At 39.0% G+C, this 19920-nt stretch overlaps 1 protein-coding gene across 1 annotated transcript in view; it reads left to right on the top strand.

Moving 5' to 3' along the window:
* The first annotated feature begins 431 nt into the window (after positions 1-431).
* The window catches only part of SPHKAP (SPHK1 interactor, AKAP domain containing), a 53636-nt gene continuing 34147 nt past the window's right edge, over positions 432-19920 (top strand). The window contains exons 1-2 of the mRNA XM_059822893.1: positions 432-515; positions 6892-7002. Of these exons, the coding sequence (XP_059678876.1) occupies positions 432-515; positions 6892-7002 (195 nt within the window). The remainder of the gene's footprint in view (positions 516-6891; positions 7003-19920) is intronic.

Here is a 19920-nt window from a genome sequence, read left to right as displayed (position 1 = left end):
TACGCCTTTACTTCTGTCTAAGTGGGTAAAAATGCAGCAAACACTTCTTTTGTCTACCAAGCTGAATTAATGCAGCAAGTGTTTCATTTGCTGCTCCAAGCTGCCTGCTTATGAAAACAAGCTAGTATCACTTTCTACAGTGTCATTCAAGACAGGCGGATATGATTATAAGCAGCTATATGCTATCCTCTAGTCTTCAAAAGACATTGGTCTGCTATTTCATATCCAAAGTATCCAAAAGGGGAAAATTAAGGTAATAAATAGACTAGTAACGTCAGCAAGGAGAGTATGGACAGCTTCTTGTAATCAAAGATACATCTCTTCACTGAACTGGATTTTGGTATCATTTGAGTTATCTAGTAGCTGAGTCACTGGAAAGGTTTTGGGGTGTCTGTTTCTTTTTTTTCTTCAGCAACTTTGAATCTCCACTGATGCATGAAGTCCCAGAGCACCAAGGCAGCAGCACAGACAGTTCGGCAAGCAGTTTGGGAAGCTCTGTCACAGCATGTAAGAAGGTAACTTCTAAGTTTATGTTATATTCAAAGGCAGATATATCCTAGGTTATAAATTTGCTTTTTAGCTTTTGTCTTTATTGGGGAATACAAAATTTAACTGATACCTGAAAAAGAAAAGGACTGATACAGAAAAATAAATTCTGGGTGCTGTTACGGTATCTTGCAGTTTTGTCTGCCTGGTCTATACTTGTCTGGTCCCAAAATATATTATACCTATATGGGAGATAAACTCCCCCTGAACATTTCTATTTTTCCTCATTATCTGACAATATGAAATAAAAGCAGTGCATGGTATGAATAGCTTCAGGACTGCTCTTCAATAGGTGGCAAGTTTCTGGGACCCAGCCTAAGGGTCCAGAGGTTTGCTTCTCTCAGGTCCTTCATGAAACAGCTTTTCTGCCTTCCCTAGTATCTGACTGGAAGGGATTCAGCAATGCAGGAGGTAGTATAGATTTGACCATTGCTGGTTTTGTTGCCTCAAAATGGGTTTATATGTAGTTATTTAATTTGGAGGATGTGGGGGAAAAAAAAAGCGGTACCTGTCTGTGTACGTATGTCATTAGGAGAAGTCAGATATGACTGACATTATTTTATGCATGTAGGTAATTTCAGTACAACTGAGAATACACAGGTGAAGACCATGGATGCTTCCTTTTATTTGTCCTCCCCAGGGCCAGATTATGACAGTACAGTCCAATGGAAGGGGGCACTACCAAAGGCCTATTGAGGAGAGCAGGCCATCTTTCATCTCTCACTTTGCAATAACCCTCAAGAGCTCTAGCGTCTCCCACAGGCATAGTTCTAGAGCTGATAAGAAAGCATTTGTTCTAACACAGAAATGTTATAAAACTTCATCGTTCATTCAGTTTTCCCATATTTCCTACTTTTTTTTCTTTTCCTTCAACTAGTAATAATAATGCTTTCCTTTTGTTTAGTTTTTTTTCAAAATAACAACTATATATATTTATATATGTAGCAGAGAGAGAAAGATAAAACATGCAGAAGATAAAGATTTATTTTTCTCATCTTGAAAACCGCATTGTGGGTGTGGGGGGTGAGTATTGTCTGTCCACAGAAATTTTGTTAGATGTCAAATCATTGATATAAAAAGAACTCAATAGACTGATGTGCATGCTGGGACGGGGCTTCTCCAGCTCACCCTAACATGGCTAAAAGGCAAAGCGTCAATATTTCATTTGATCAAAGGGTTTGTTTATTTGCAAAAGAACACCTGATTTTTAAAAAATGGTGCTGACTGTAATTGGAACCTTCATATCGGCAGAAACAGGCAGAACATCAATCGTGTGGGAGAACACCTTAAATTTTCATTTAATCTCAGAGTTGTCTATTTTATGTCAGACTGAAGGACGGTGGCACAGCACTGAGAAGTGCCACCACTGTGTTTACAAATGCTCCCAGCTTGGTCACTTTCAGAAGCACCACTCTCTTTTAAAGGCTGGCTTTTACCACATGATTTAGAGCTGCTTCACCTGTCTGATCCCTCACATTTGAACTTTTCATTGTAACACAAGTTGATTTTATGATTGTTGGCACACTAAAAGAAGTGATTCACTTCTACCAAACAGCAGGATATTTTGGGCTTCTTTACAGCATTGTCACAGAATGTGTTACCATTCTTTTTTTGTGTGGAAAAGGATAAAGGATTACCAAAAATAGGCCATTAACTTCTCTTTTAGCCTCTGTTAGTTACAGTGATATTTAAGTTAGATGTGTAATTAGTGGTGGAGGGAAAAACTATGGGTTCCTGCTGCAAGGGAAGAGTTTAAACCGTTGACTTGCAGGTTTGAGTAATTGTGTTTGGCATGAACGGCTCCTGTCAGGAACCATATGAGATGTGGCCTGTTACTACACAGGCCAATCTGAACAAATGCAGAAGATGCGTCCCTTGATATCTCATCTTATTCTGTATGTCCCACTTTCATATCTTTTTTGATGAGTAGTAATTAACCAAAGCAATTAAAATGATCAGCCATGAAGACGCAGATGTTTCATTTGTGGATCAGAGCCTTTTTAATGTTGTCTCAGTTTTAGATATTTACTGTATTTTAATGGCTTATGATCTAAATCAGGGAGCAGGAAGCTGTTACACTAAACTCGTATGCGATATTTTCCTCTGGGAAAGAGTGACTTTCCTAATCCACACTCTGCTAGAGGCTGATTTAGTTCATTGATTCACAACACACTGAGTAATGCTGACGGCTGAGTCTCTGGATAAGTGGAAAACTTTTTTTTTAGAACCATGAATTACTGCTGATTTCACATTTAGTGCATGATGCAAATTAATCCTGAATTATTTTCTCAGTGTGATGATCCTGCTCTGAACCAGATATACAGCAGTATAGTGTGTGCAGCTGTTACACATAAATATGGTCAATGAATCAAGTTCTGCTTTCAGTTGTACCATTGGAAATCAGAAGCCACCTTGCTGAATTCAGCAAAATTGCTAACAATGTATGTCAGTGGGATTAGCCCAGAACTTGTCTCAATTAGATAAGAATGAAGAGAAGTACAAGATAGGAGGAGGAAAATTTGGCAAGTGATACTGTTTGCCTTAAAAGTGCAGGCTATATAAAAGAAGGGTGCTGACTGACAGCTGAAGTAGTACAGGTTTAGGTTTCTTATCCTTTGGTACAGACTAGCTCAGTATATTTTGAAAATATGCTTAAATGCAAAAATGGCAATCAGAATGTACTGGTGGAATTACTTCTCTGAGGAATACCAGTTCTCACATTGCATTTGATTAATTAATTAGCACTGTTAATTTAGACCAGCTCCTTCAAGCTTATACACTTTTGATCATTGCAGTCATACATTATTTTACTATAAGGACTTCAGTATATTCATTTAAAAGCATGAATATTCCAGCAAGTTTTAATACATATGCAAACTCCCACTTTATATAAAAACATGCACCTAGTTAACAGGGAGAATTGCCTTACAACAGCAAGGTGCTGTAGGAAGTATTACATTCACTCTTACTGTATGTTTGTCTTTGACCTTGATAATATTGCTGTCTGTTACCAAAGAAATATGCCAAAAAGTTCACATGGCTTCTGTATATACATTTTTGCATAGCAGGTGTGTGTAACCCTACTGCGGGGTGGCCCAAATTATCCTTCCTCCAAAGAAGTACTAATGGGAAGGTTCTGAGCAATAACATGACTGTAATGGTCCTAATGCAGAAACTTGCATTTCATAAGGTAGAGTTTAAACTCGTCCAAAGTCTACCCCTCATTCCTGCCACCGCTTACTCAGATGTCACCTTCCATCTCCTGAACACCGTTCAGATATGTGTAAAACCAGACCGGATGCAAGGAGGCCTCTCCCACATATTCCTGCACGCCTCCCTTTCCCACAGCGCTGTCTTTTCTGAGTAATTTCCGGAGGCTTTCCAGATGACTTTGGGCCAATCTGTATTCCTTAGATTGCTGACCTCCACCAGCTTCTGCTGCGTGGACTCTATATCTGGTTTTGGTTTTCTCACCTGTCTTCTTCAAATCCAAATTGCTGCAAATTATTTTCTCCAACCTCCAGTCATAAAAACGTTATGCCTATTGCACCCTTCACATTTCTGGCTGCATTCTCAAGTGCATGTGCAGAACTACTTACGCACACATGAGAGCAGAATCTGGCCCAGGGAAAACCATCATTCTATTAATGTTGTTCTTCTCCTTGAGTTTATGTAAAAATCACAAGCTGTCCAAAACTTCCATGTAATAATTTCTACCCTTGACTTCAAAGTCTATTATGAAAAGCTGCATAAAAAAATTAAAAGTACTGTAAAGCCTTGCAACTTATAAACCATCCAAACTATGACCTGACCTGACTGAAACATTTGTTCGGGAGAGTTATTTCTTCTGTTGGTGCTTTACCAGTATTTGCTTCCTGATAAAAACATCCTCTGAAAGAAAGATAGAGCTACCAAGGGTCATTTAACATCCCACAGGAGGAAAACTAGGTGAGGTTTGCACTGCCCAGCTCATTTCATAGTTTTATCATCTACAATATACATCTGCTATGATCTAGCTGTTCTGAAATGTGTGTGCACACCAAGTCCTTATGAGACAAAGAATAGTACCACAGATTTCTGAAGCTTGTTTCTGTATGATAATTTCTACTTATTCTGTTTTCTCAGAAACTGTCTGAGATTTGGGAAAGAAAGACCTAAAGTGATTAAGGCTGAAGAGAAATTCACTGTGATTTTTAAGGAAATGAAACAAGACTGCTTGTTACAGCAAAAGCTATTTGAGCTAAAGAGAACTGTTTCCTATGCATGCACAATTATGTCTTAACAGGTAATTAGAACTTCAGCCCTTGAGGATGAGAAGATCTAGAATCAGATTAAATCGTATATATGTAGATTTATATGTGTGTGTGTGCATGTATGCATATGTCCAATTCTTTATGTCTTCATAAAGGCCTCAGGGGATGGAAATTTTTAGAAAAGAGAAAAAAAAATACTTGATTCTAGATATTACCAACCAGTTTATAATGGTTCAGTATTTCCACATTTGAAAACTTTTCTCAAAAGAAAAAAAAGAATAGTTTATAAGACTAACAGGAAATTGTTTCTTTGGGATATGAAATATATTATTTTCCCCATCTAATCTCAGAGTTAGTTATGGTGGCAGGAATCTTTTCGCACTGAGACAGGAGGTTATAAAATTTATTGAGTGCAGAGTCATTCAACTGGTAAACAAGATTAGCTAGCAGCCCTCAAGAAGAGACTGGTGTTGATGTGAAGCATTCATGAGCCTTTGTCATTCTCAGAACAAAGTCTTTGGGCACAGTGTTTTTTCTGAGTATTTTGTGAACCCTAAATTTGTATTCTGAAGCTCTTTAGAAGAAACCCCATAGCAGGGTTGGAGTACTGAGAAACAACCACCAGAAAGGTGCAAAGCCTTTGTGGAGGGCACTGAGGCAGGCCAAAGTTATGGACTGTGGTGTTCTCCATTACCTCCCCATCCATCTTCTGCTGACTTTTATTCAGAAATCAATATACAATAACACAGGGAGTGCAGTATTAACTATCTAACTGGCTTTCTGCCAGAAAGATAAAAATTAGAGTGGGTGTTGGTCTGTGGGCAGTAATAAGTTTACTTCTGGATTGCTCCTGAGTGTTAGAAAATTGTGTCAACTGGCCAGATCAGCTTTCCACAGTCATTCATCTTCTCTGAGAAATGAAGAGGCCTCACAAGTTCTTCTCACTTCTCTTCCTAAGGAAGGGATCTAGGCTTACGGATCAAGTGTTCCTGAAGTAGGACAAAGGTGTGTCAATGCAAAACATCCAGTAAGGTAAAGGAAAGTACTGTAGATAGATTTTTTTTTTTCCCCAGGTAGAGCAACAAATTTGTATTTTAAAATATCATTATTAATTAGCCTTTTATTAGGCTAAAGAGCTAAAGTACAGCCTATTTCCATGTAATGCAAGAATTGTGGGAAGTATAAATAAAATATACATCCATTTCACGAACATATTTCTTAATATTGCTGCCTGGGGGAGACGATAAGCCTTATGAAATCTTCTATAAGTAACATCATTGTTGCAGCTATTCTTTTCCTGCTGTTACCTAGTTGTTTTCAAAATACTAAGGGTCCCTCTTTTTCATGGAATAATATTAGTACAGAGGCAGCAAGTAAGGAATTCAGTTCAATCTAAGCATCAGACTTGCAAAACTGGCTTTACCTCTTTATAGTCTACAGATATCTGTAGCCCTATTTTGGTTTTGTTTGAGCAAAGCTTGTGGCATAAGCAGTAGGACTGAATCAACACAGAGAGATTAAATGCAAAGATTTGATCTCAGGGTACTGACTGAACTCAGTACTCATTACAGCAGGTCTTAAGTACTTCAGCTTCTCAGAAAGCAGAAAAACGTGTTTAAGAAGAAAGAGTTTGTAGCCTAGGCAGTCACAGAAATGAGGCTGCTGGCAGAATGAATAGTACTGATCTATTGTGGAGAGAGATACAGTAAATCATAAAGGCTGCAAGTTTGTGCACTCTGGTATAATTAAATAATTAGTTTTCCCAACATCTATGTTTATCACTTTAACACAGAACAAAACTCCTAGCAATATTTTCCAATAAAAATGTTGGGCTTAGGCATCCCCTTCAAGTATCTCCAAGGACTTTCAGTTCAGAAAAAAAATAGGCTAATACGTCAGGGGTATATAAATCACTTGATTTAAGGTGCATTAACTGGACAGGTCCAAAAGGAACGGGGGTCCTGGTCTTGTCCCCCAAAAATTTTGTGGGCAAGATTTCCATAAGTTACAACAATACATTTCAGTCCCCCAAAGCACAGTAGGACTGAGTAAATTTTTTAATTATTTTAACTATTTTTAATTATTTTAACAGATTCTCTGCAGTAACAGTCTGCTAGAATCAACAGACTACTGGCTGCAGAATCAGAGGACACCATGCCAAATTGGCTTTCTGGAAGACAAGTCAGAAAGCAACTGTGCCTCAGTAAGTACTCACTGTAATCTCCTCTGGGGAAATGTCCATTGGGAGTTATTTGGGTAGGGTGTGGGACCGACCACAAATTAAAGCACAAGTTAAATTAAAAAAAGTCAATGACTAACTGACACTGAAATTATAGCAATGTATACATAGTTTCTGTAATTTCCAGCTTTCTGTTAAAAGCAAACATACAAAGCAAAAATGCATACAGATTTCTATACAGAGCGCATTAATAAAGATTACTGCAGAGGTTTCCCCACATTTGGCCTTCAGACTTTGTGGCCCTCCATATTTTTTTTATGTTCATAATCTGCAACTGACAAGAGAGAAAAATAAGCCGAAGAGAAAATTACTCCAAACCGTAACTTGTTAAGTGGCAGGATGGAAAGAGCAGATGTGTAAAAGGCTGCTCAACATTCTCAAAGGCATAGAGATACAATTAAAGAGAAAACTCTTTCCATATTAGATGAGGAAAAGCTGCTAAAGAACTCAAACAGAATTATTTTACATTTGAAATGAAATTTAAATCTCACTATTGTGGGTTATAATGCAATTAAGAACAGCTTTTGGTCAAGAGCATACATGAAGAAATAGGATTTGTTATGTTGCTTTACACACTATCTACATGAAACTGGATGGAAGTACATTGCTATGATAGTAATAGTTTTTTATTTGATGAAGGACTCAGGAGAGCACATCCCATTTGATGGCTACTCCCTGGCCTCAGTGAACCAACAAGGGCTTTAGAAAAGAACAGTTTTATCTCAGGCAAAAGGTTTCCAGCACTGCTTGTGCTGCACACAACCTGAAGACCAGCTGAGGGCTTTCATGGAGTCTGCTGGGATTCCCTCAAGGGCAGGAACATTGCAGCTCTAGATGATGAACCCAGACGCCTGCTGTCAAGAAACAATCTCCATCCCAGGGTGGCGATGACTGGAGGCAGCAATACTGAAATGACTTTTCATTACAATCCCAAAAGGAGATTCAGAAGTAAGGGGTTTCAGCAAGTCACAGACCCAAATCTCACATGTGCTGAATCCCCACAATTTTTCCTGGCAAAGTCATGCAAGGTGATAATTTTCTTTTAATCCTCTCTTTGTCAAAGAAAAGACAAACAAGACAAAGCTCTTTCCTAAGAAAACAGCTTGTGTTACTATAGCGTGATGGTGTAGTTGTGCTTGTAGGCAGAGGGTGGGCAAAGGTGCTCTCTGTGAGGCTTCCAGGATACAGAACTGCCCCACAGTTCCTAATGCCATCCTAAACTACAAGACCCTGACTGACCCCTTTCTTACATGGGAGGAATATTAGGATACACTTTGAAACAAGGTCTGCCAAGTCATCTTCTCCTATTGCCTACTCCTTGATAGTGTGCATACAGGACAGTCAGCTTTCCCTGTATGGCTTTGTGAACATAGTGCCAACTCTACACACAGAAAAAGTTTCACAATTTTCAAAGCAAAATTTTAGTACCTAAATGATTCTGCAATTTACAGTTATATTCAGTTATATTATATTCAAAGAATTTTGTATTAATGAGTTTGAAGTGGAATGTACAACAATATATTGAGTGAAATTAAAATGTCATATAGAGGGAGCATTAATTTAGAAGCTAAGAAGTTAAATATTATTTTGGAACATCACTGTTCACATCAAGAGAAAAGGTACTTGGTGGCCTGGAAGCTTAGTTCTTGATCTGTCCCTGGAAGTTATGTTTTTGAGTTACTGTTAGATAGTTAATCACAAACTGCTATGAGCAGAACTGAAGTTGTGTTCATATTCCTGGTTAATTTATTCTGAGTGGTAGTACAGTATAGAATTTTAATTTGGGTCCCTAAAAGGTTGCACAACTAATGTAAATACAAGCAGCAAACTAGAAAGATTTGACATCAATCATCAAACTTGATATGTGGATCAGACTGTAAGCACATATACTTTTTTTTCAGAATTGCTCTCCCCACCTTAGAGATGTGGGTGGTTTATTTGGCTGTGCACAGTACATGAGCAAACCAGGGAACAGGGAATCCTTAACCACTGTGCAAGGATTAAGCATTAATTCAGTATTATTCTCGGAACCTGCAAAGCATTTCATTCTGAGTCCTTTCCAATGACTGACACTAAACAAGCAGAAGCTGCAGGGGTGAGAGAGGAAGAAGGATATGAACATGCAATAGTTCCCCCAGCTTCTCAATTAGCAAGGAAACCAGACTGCCCTTAGCAAAAAATATGTTCTATCTTCTCTTTCACGTGGAAGATTTTATAAATTGCTGTTGCCAGTGGTGCCAGAGATGTTTTAATCAAACTGCCTCTGAAAATTGTCATTAGGTTTGCAGAAGGAAAAAAGAAATCTCAAATGTACTATATCATTAACAGTTGCTTTTCCCAAAGATAGCTGGTAATACATTTAGCTATAGTGTTCAGTTTTCATTTGGAAGAGTTCATGTTTAGTTATAAGGGGTCTAATCTTACTGTAACTATAAATGCAACAAGACCATATGAACATAGCTTTCATAAATGTTATATTCATTATGTCCCATTACAGATTAGCACAGTTAGTACAAGTAAAAATAGACGCATTGCTGTCCTACATATGCTCACCAAGTATACTAACATTGATTTATTAAAACACTAAACATTTAACTCAGTTATAGCAGACTACTTTTTCAAAGAGAATTTTTTTAAAGCAGAACAGGCATTTTGGTAGATGTAATATTCCATTCATTTCCAAACTGGTTAATGAAAATCTAGCCATTATGATATGAAAATAATAAATTGTGTTAGAGGAACTGTATTTCATACTTGCTTAAGTTGGAAATCTCCTGAGCTCTGAAAATTGTTGTTTCAAATTCTGGTACGCCACCATAATAGAAGAAATGCTAGTGTGTCCATATTTAATCCAATGTTTCTGATTATCTGCAAGGATGAACAATAGAGAAATAATAGCAAGATTTGGTGTCTGTTCTCCATTTTTTTGCCAGCTTAGCAGTATGTTGGTTAGTTGTCTATGAAAAGAAGTGTTATATGTATAATGAGCAAGTGTGATGTGAACAGAGTTTGAAAGATTGTCTTGTCCTAACTTTCCTTTTCTACTTTCTGTACATACTATTTTTGTCCAATTCTCTGTGTTTAAATTTAGGAAATCAGATTAGATACACTGGGATTGAGTCCAGGTGGACAGGGCTAACTGTCGTGGGTTATTAGGGCTTTCTAGGGAGGCTTCCCACAGAGGCTAGTCAGGAAGGGGCAGCTGAAAGAGATTTCTGTATGCTTGAATGAAGGCACAGTGGGAGAGAGTGAAGGTAGTAGTGCTGTTTGTTTTCATTTCTGTATTGGAGTAAAACATCCTACCATCTCGCTTTAAAACGTCCCTGGGTTGAAGTGTGCTACCCTCCTTATTTCAGATGACCCTATCTGATTTTGCCATGGGGTCTGCTTAAAAAGGTTAAACTCTCTCAAAGAACTTCTTCTTCTACACCGATGTCAAGAGTGTTTTTTAACGCTTCAGAGAATATTTGAGTAATTGCAAAACATTAAATTAAACTTAGTTCAATTAACAATGATACTGTTTAGCAGCAGTTTACTGCTGCAGATTAGAATACATAGGTTCATGCTAATATCATAATTAGATAGTATAAATTTTAAAGGTAGTTTAATTATGGAAGTCTTGTTTTGCTTATTTCCACTGAATGAGAACCTAATCAAAATCCACCTAATAGAATAAAATACATGGATTCATGAGACATAATCATTCATAACCTGGACATAGTGACTTAGAAATTTAATTAAAATATCTGTAATGTGACATTCTTATTACCCCGTGGAGACACCTCACAAAATAAATGTAGTTTCACATAAATATATATACCTTTGTCCACTCCATTATTGCCAACTATCTTTCTCTGGACCTACATCAAATGTTCCCTGCTTTGAACATCCTTTTAAGCAAACCTTATTTGAAAAGACAAAACTGATAGATACTTTGTCCCTACTTTCCCTCCAAAATCTAGATCAATTACCAGTGCTGAACATTTGTGGTTGGCTTATGTTAGTACAAGTTAAGAAATTTAAATTCTTCCTTAATTAGATGATTTATAGTTTCTTCTAGCATTGGACTTTCCTAAAGTGCAAAGTCTTAATCTTGCACACAGAAAAGTCATTTATGATTCTTCCTAGCAGTTCCTAAATTTTGACATTTTTCTTTTCAATGCCTGTGCAGTAAGCATCAGCATGATTAAGGTGGTATTGCCACACTGCTGAAGATGTATCTTAATTGTCTTTTAGGAATTCTTAATGAAAAGAGTTATTTAGAAAAAAGTAGGATACAAAACAGAACCAAAAAAAAAGATGGTATTATAGTCCTGCAAGATATTTGGCATTCATTTACCTCAAAATACATAAATCATAACAGTGAATTTTCCAGAAATTTTCTGGACTTTCACACTCTAGACCAGCAGCTGAAAAAAGATTTTTTTCTCAAAATGGAGCCAGACTCCAGTAATCTCCCCACAAAATGTGACATCATGCCCTCTTCCTCTTCACATGACCATCTTGTCCCAAACACAGAGGCTGGGAAGCAGGTCTTCCCGCTCAACACAGCCTAACAAGTAATTGCACTTGAGAACCACTGACCTAGGAAAATACACCCTTCCCTTCCCAAGCAGTGTGCCTCCACGTGTGTGGTAATGGGATTTCCAGACTTTGGCAGAAATGCTGCAAACTTTTTGTCAAGTATCCTGGAGAAGTAGAAACACAATCTTTACACCATTAAATGGAAGATGGAAAAACCTCTGTTTTTCAGGTAAAACAAAGCAATAAAAAACAGTGCTCATTTCTTACTTTAGCATAACAAGATACCACTTTTTAAATAATTAGGATAATAATATAATAATAATTAGGATAATAATATAGTATAATAAGTAGAATAATAATAAGAATTAGGATGTGTCAAGGGGAGACCTTATCGCTCTCTACAATTACCTGAAAGGAGGTTGCAGAGAGGTGGGTGTTGGTCTCTTCTCCCAAGTGATGAGTGACAGGACAAGAGGAAATGGCCTCAAGTTGCGCCAGGGGAGGTTTAGGCTGGATATTAGGAAAAAGTTCTTTACTGAGAGAGTGGTGAAATACTGGACCAGGCTGCCCAGGGAAGTGGTGGAGTCACCATCACTGGAGGTGTTTAGGGAACGTGTGGACGTGGCATTGTGGAACATGGTTTAGTGGGCATGGTGGTGTTGGGTTGATGGTTGGACTTGATGATCTTACAGATCTTTTCCAACCGTAGTGATTCTGTGATTCTGTGAAGGGCTCTAAACCTCATTTTAAAATCATTTTGTGTCTCCTTATAGCTTAAAAAAAAAATCTGGCTTTGCAAGCAGATGAGTGAGAGAACAGTTTCAATAAAGACTTTAAAGATTTGAAACATTCTTGAAATAGTCCAGCAACTTCTCCACTTGCAAGTATTCCTACTCCATAACAATGTAAATAGTCACACCAGAATACTCCATATGAGTATGCATATAATGTAGGCAATATGCATATACATATTGTTGGCTGTTTTGTCTGATCCCATGCCATTTGCACTTTTTCTCCAAGTGGTCTGATGAGTGATGCTGGTAGCACAAAGGAGAGTGAAGGACAACATGACTAGGGAAGAGGGGATGGTGGAGACAGTAACCAGCAACTGGGTGGGCTTATGCCACGTGGAAGAACCCTAATCCATCCGCAGCACAGGAGGAAAAAGAATGGCAGCTTGGGGTTGTTAGCTAGTTAATTGAGTACAAGAGACCATACCCAGTCTAGGAGACAGACATTAGCATCTCAAGGAAAGGAAACAATGCTTATATTAGTGAAGGGTGGCAAGGCTGTTGCCTTGGTTAGAAATAAAAGAGATTGTTAAGAAAGCAAACAGGTGAAGTAATTATGGATCACATTGTCTGTGATCTCTCTGTTTACTGAGATAATGAAGGGTGTCATTTTGCCATCACAGCAACGGGATTTTCAGAACTGGCTGCTTACCTTGCTACTGCATAACTTCACTGCCCTAAGCAGGTACCTAAGCGTTGTCAGTTTCATCGCAGTTTAGCCATCAAGCTTTTAAACAGATTCAGGAGGAGGTTAAGGATGCCATTACACACTAGTTTGAGCTGCTCAAATAAGGGCTTCTGTGGTCTCACCTCCTCCTCCAGCCTTTACTTCATCTTTTTTACTGTCCTGGCATTTGTACAAATGTGCAGTAAGTCAGTTCAGAGAGAAAAATAACTATGACATTAAGAAATTATTTTTTCAGGCCAATTCTTCCTTGAATCATCTCACCGTATTGTCAGACAAATGCCAGTGCTCACTCAAGCGATGGAACAAAAACATCCAGGAAACAGTTCCCACAAATTAATTCAAACTGAATGATAATATATGCAGAAAGGGAAAATCCTTGGCAAGGTGTATTTTGAGGGGAAAAAAGAGAGCGGCTTTCAGTTGAATTAAAGTAGATTATGAGTGGTTTTCATTCATTTCTTCAGACAAGTCTTTTTAAAGATTTGACGCTACATATCTTCAGATGTTTAGGTACAAATGTACAGATTTATATTTTACATCAGCTTTTGATACTAGAATTACGTCCAGGTAACTTGCTAACAATAGTGCGGACACTGGGTCAGGGCATTTAAATCTAAGCGCTGGAACATTTTGTATCTCTTAATCAGGGCCCTGTCATGGTTTAAGCCCAGTCAGCAACTAAGTACCACACAGCCGATCACTCACTTCCCCCTGGTCGGATGGGGGAGAGAATCAGAAACTAAAGTGAGAAAACTCATGCATTGAGATAAAGACAGTTTAGTAGGCAAAACAAAAGCTGCACACAAGCAAAGCAAACCAAGGAATTCATTCACTACTTCCCATGGGCAGGCAGGTGTTCAGCCATCTCCAGGAAAGCAGGGCTCTATCACGCGTAACGGTTACTTGGGAAGACAAATGCCATCACTCCAAACGTCCCCCCTTTCCTCCTTCTTCCCGCAGCTTTATGTGCTGAGCATGGCGTCATACGGTATGGAATATCCCTTTGGTCAGTTGGGGTCAGCTGTCCCGGCTGTGTCCCCTCCCAGCTTCTTGTGCACCCCCAGCCTATAGCTGGTGGGGCGGTGTGAGAAGCAGAAAAGGCCTTGACCCTGTGTAAGCACTGCTCAGCAGTAACTAAAACATCCCTGCTTTATCAACACTCTTTCCAGCACAAATCCAAAACACAGCCCCATACTAGCTACTATGAAGAAAATTAACTACCCCAGCCAAAACCAGCACGTTCTACCCCCCGGCCCTGATGTGTTCTCCAGAGTCTCCAAAGAATGAAAGGATGCCCCTACTGACGGGTGGAGATCTAGTCTTACAGGTGTTCAGAAAGGAGGATGTTTCTTCCCAGGTTTGGTAGTAGTCAACAAGGCTCTTCATACAGCCAAGTATGGAAGTGCAATCTTGAATTGCAAAGGAGGTTTTTTGTTGGATTTTTTTAAATCAAAACCATATGTGTGTTCCTGAATAGTGACCATACATAGCTGAAACAACTGTTTTGTTTTATTGTGTCTGAATGAAGATTTACATTTCCTAGTAAACATAGCAAAGCCCTATTTGTCTGCATAAAATAGACAGGCCTACATGCTAACATGTTTGCCCTCCTTCATGAGGTTGCATGCACACCCTCAGCAGTATGTCATATAGACAGGGGATTACAAGGGTGTTTATTTTACCTTTCACTCAGTAATTACTCAGCCATCTTCAAGAACAGCATTGTCTCTTTCAGAAATCAAAATCCATCCGTTGCTTTCCAGATCTAAGCCACAATTACTAGAGATATTTTTAGTTTTAAGTCCCATCTTCCTATTCAGCCTGATGATACCTTAATTATACCCTGACAAGGAGCAGGAATCAACAGCTGCAGGCTAAATTGTGGCATTGAGTCTCAGTCCTTTCTCAGGCATGTGTGGGTGTTCATGCTGCTGTGCTAAGGAATTGTACCTTCCAGAGACCCCCTCTCTCAATTGCACAGAGAAATAATAAACCCTCCTCTTCACCAATTACTCTCTGCCATGGAGCCCAGTGCAGGCAGACTGAGCACTAGTTTAAAAGACCACTGAAAGGATTACTTGTATAATCTGTAAAATGTTTCTCTTTTTGCTCTTGTACATACTTGGCTCTGAAAAATATATCTTCACATATGAGCTAATATTAAGGCAGAAATTAAATATGCCCTTAAAGGGTTGTATTTCCACATTTTCAGTATCACACGTGTATTTTATACAGCAGCCAAAAGCTGCCTCATGAATTTTGGGGTAGGGAAGATTGACAATAGATATCCTTCTCTTTCCTTGTAACTTCAGACTTGGACACTCTTTAATCGTCTAGATCTACCATCTTCTTTCCTGTCCCTCTGTGATACTCTCATACAGCAGTGTTTTCCTATCTGTATTTAAGAGAACCAGATGCTTAGCCTTACTCTGACAAAGCTATAAATAAACACTGGGAGGATCAAGTGTGGTATTGCAGCTGTATCCCCTTCAGCTTTTCACACTGACATATTCTCAGTGCCTCCATAGTCTGCTTTATCAAGAAATGGGATTCTTGTGCTACCGCCAGAGTGGACATCTGTAACTGCTTGCTGCTTGCTGCTGTTATAACCACAGGCTCCCTCTAACATGAATTGCAGTATGAGGCTTATAGAAATTTGTTAAGCGTTAAGTATACAGGGCACCGGAGAAAGCAGATGGTGCATGTGGCATAAATATTTATTGGCATATTTTCTTTAAGTCATAAGTGACAATTAATTACATCAAACCCCAAGGAATAAGCCTTAATGGGAAGAAAATATTCACAGCTGTTTTTGAAGCAACAGATTATGAAAAGATGACTCAGGATGATTCATTAATGCAGTCCAGCCATTAAAATAGGGATAGTCTCTAAAATATCAAGACCCATAAATCCACCAAGTCATTTGAGATATGCATCTTCTGAAGAGTAATTGGGACTAAATTTCAGGTACATTACTGCTAAAAATGCTGGAGGGAGAGCAGTATAACACATCCTTCTGACAACATACCTAAAAAAGAATTGTGGCTGGGCTGGTGAGACACAGGAAAGTCATGTCAGAACCTTATTTAGGTGAACTTGAGTGACTCACAGAAGATAGTATATACTGGGTTATCTGCTTTTGGAAACGCTCCATTAGGGCTTGCAAGGAGAACAGTTGGAAACCTCCTCTGCATGTTAGATAGCAGTTGTGCACCTCATAGGAGAGATTTTTACATAGAATCTGAAAAGAGTAATGTGATTTTTGTGGCCATGCTAATGAAAATACAGGGCAAGAAGGGGAAAAAGACTTTCTCCACTCACAGCTAGGGAGGGAAATTGTCACACTCTAATCATGTGAAGGACAGTACCACAGAAGGAAGGCCCAGACTTGGCTTCAGGTTGATGTTTCCCCAACCTGCCCTGCATCCTGTTGAAGCTCTGGGCAGAGAAACTGTCAGTAGAGTGCCATGGTCCTACTTCGACAAGGATGGATTTTTTGATGGTTTGCAGTAGCCTGATCTCACTTTGGTGAGATAAGGAAGGTACCACTCTATAGCTGAGGGATACCTGTCATTAAGCCTTTTGAGTTATTTAGATTACAGTGTAGAAGGTGTACCTGAGCTTCTTCATACTCTGGGGTTATCACTTGTAAATTCTCCCACTTGTGTAATACTGTTGCCTCACACTTCCATTCATGTACATCCTTTTGCAAGCAGCTACGTGGCATATCTAGTACTTCCAAACTAATATTTTTAATTCTACATTTCACAGCTGGTTCCTCTGCCAGAATCATTTTGGCAAGCATGGAAATTAATGCGAGACAAGCATTGCATCCAAATGTTAATGGATAATTAGGTCTGTCTTCCAGAAGATGCTTTTTTATTCTGAGTCATTATCAGGCTATTCCAAATACCTCATATATATTCCAACTCAAGATCCTCTTTAACCATTTAAATATAAAGAATCAAATTCTGCCATGTCTGGAGGGGAGTGCTACATCTCTTATACCATTCCCAGTCTCCTATGTACCAAAAAGATGAGTTATGCATATTAGTTATAACTGTTAACGACTCCAAAAAGATGTGATGAGAGCCAATGGCAGTGAAAATAAGTCACCAAAATTTAGTCAGTGGGGCAAAGGAAATTGTAATCTAAAAGCAAATAACTGCAACATAAAAATAACTGGTAATTTTCAGTTTCCTTATTTCTTATGAAATATCTCCCATCTCTACAAAAAGGCAATGTCAATCCTTATAACACATTCTTCTTCTCTGTGCTCAGGGAAGGGAAACACTTGAGAATTACCAGATTACGTTACTCCATCCCATGACAGCACACCAATTCAATAGCAAGGCAGGAAACAAAATTCTGCCTGCTTCCCAAAGCTACTCAGACGTGGAGCAATAGGAGGCTAAATAATAGTCATGACACAAGAAAAAAAAAGATAGAGAAAGGTGGGAGAACACTCTGTAGAATATTACCTGACACTCAACAAATTTCAGCTAGCAGTTCGTGAACAGTTGGGATGTCTCTCTCCCAGAAACCATAGGAAAGTGTCTTTTCCTTTACATGCTTTATAATGTAGGTGTCACAAGCCTAACTGCTCTGCATGAAGGCATTTTAAAGCAGCACAGTATAAAACCAGAAGGAAGCTGAATGAAGATCACACATTAGGCATTATGAAACTGTATGCACAAGAAAGCCACGCGGGCACACTCCTACTTCAGATAATCCTCATATCCTCTTCATTAGGGTGTGTGTGACTGCACAGTTACATCTTCAAATAGCTGAAGATGTTTGTGGGTGGGCCTGAGTGCAAAGACCGTCTGCCCCCAGGCAGCTTGTCTAATTGCCTCTGTTCCAGTTCAGTCTGCTGCTGGCTGCAGCAGTAGAGCTTCTGTTAAGTAAACTGAGCAGTTGTTTATTACACAGATAAACACACATGACCAATGACAGTGTAAGTGAAAACTTGAAGAACATACTAGGGTTGAAAGTTTTCCAGCGTGGCTTCATGCTCTTAGCATTCAGAGCATGAAACCTCCACTGTAACCTGACTGCAGTCGTGTGTTTTGCCGTAGGTGTTTTCTTCTCCAGAACTCAGGACCCTTGTGTAGGCAAAGTGTATGATCATGTGCCCTTTGAACTGAAAGATCCACTGCAGCTGTCCATACAACATTCATTTTACCATCATAGTGTTAGCACACGGCTTTTTTTTTTCCCTAGCTACACTAAGAAAAAGTTACGAGGGGTAAGCAAAAGCAGGGATAGCGGTTTCTGTTTTGTAGAGATATTTACCTTCTCAAAGTATTAACATAAGTTAGAGAACAATCGGGAACCACACCACATAGTGTTACTGAAACTACCTAAAACACCACTCCTGATAATACTGGCTCAGGCTGAAGTTTCTAGTTCCATTTCCAAAAAGATCCGATCCAATCCAATCCTCAACTGGATGCCAGGATTTCTCATCTCTTTGCTCTTCTGCAAAGAAACTGGGAGCTACAAAAGGCCTGACTTAATCATCACTGTAGGAGCTCCCAGACCCTTTTCTGTAATATGAGCCCAACTTAGGGATGATGCCACAGAAAGCACCCTAAAAGGTGCTTAAAAAACTCTGTGAGAGGAAATTATTTATCTTTACTATCTCATACTGGATTCTGGACATCAATAGATCAGACTTCAACTGGGGCAAGACCTAAATCTGTCAAAAACTTCATGTAACTAGGCAAAACATTGTTCCAAAGCAGCTGTGGATTTGTGTGCATAAAAATAGTTTGACAAACTAGTTGAATTAGATTTAAATTAGTTTGATTAAATATTTTTTTAAGAATCGAGAGAATACCTAGGATTACAACCTCAGTAAAGAAGCATAATTATGGTTTCTGGTTGCCTGTTTACCAACAGAAATAATTTCAGGCTCAACTGAGAGCAATGAAAGAGCAAATTCAAGTTGAGGGAAGAGCAAATAAAGGAGAAGTGGGGGGAAAAGGAAATTTCAAAGTTCAGTTAAGGCTTTCTTTCTAATTATGCAGTGGCATTTAGGGTTTTGAGAGCGTATATTTAAGATGTCAAATTAACTGACTTCAAGAATCTTTTTAATGTGACTGAACAACACATTCTGCAAGCATGGGAGGCATGGTGATTCACAATTTCATTTTCAAAAAATTTGTGGGATCCGAGATAGTGGTATCATAGATGACACTTTTTTTTTAATGGATACTAACACAAAGCAGTCCTCTAAAAATAGGCAGAGAGAAAAAGAGGGCAGCACCAAAGTAAACCCCTACTTATGCAAAAGCAGACAGACCTACAGGCCCACTCCTTTCAGGGACACATTTGGCAACAGAGCCTCCCCCAGTGGCTCTGAGAGGCTTAAATAGAAGGACAGAGGAGTCCAGTGTCTTGACGGAGCCATTAACAACCTCCCACAGCAACAGACTCCATCAGCAGAAGTTGAGCATTGGGCTTCAGCTTTTTTCAAGCCAAATTTGAAGCCCTGATGGTCTGTGGGAGGCAGGTGAGAAGAACAAAGAAGGCTGAAGGGTGGGTAGCTTTGATAAGGAGACAGACTGTGTTGCCACCAGTGCTGACAGTGGGAGAAGGAGGAACTGGTACTTCTGCCCCACCAGTGTTCTATTTGTGACTCCTCTGCAGTTTGCAGGATCTGGTATCTGATGTGCTTGACATGCCACACAAAGCTACCATTCTGCGTGCCAGAGATTAGATCTTCATTTCCAATCAAGACATAGCTTATGAGTACACGTGGTCAAAGTCTTCATGTGACAATCTAGTCACTTTTGAACTGGCTGGATGATATCTATCTAATTTGACAATAGGCCAGAGGTCCCAGAGGTTACAGTTCCTACAGGTTTCTGTTCC

This window comes from Gavia stellata, chromosome 11, assembly GCF_030936135.1.
Source record: "Gavia stellata isolate bGavSte3 chromosome 11, bGavSte3.hap2, whole genome shotgun sequence".
Lineage (NCBI taxonomy): Eukaryota > Metazoa > Chordata > Aves > Gaviiformes > Gaviidae > Gavia > Gavia stellata.
This window is presented reverse-complemented; position numbering and strand designations above follow the sequence as displayed.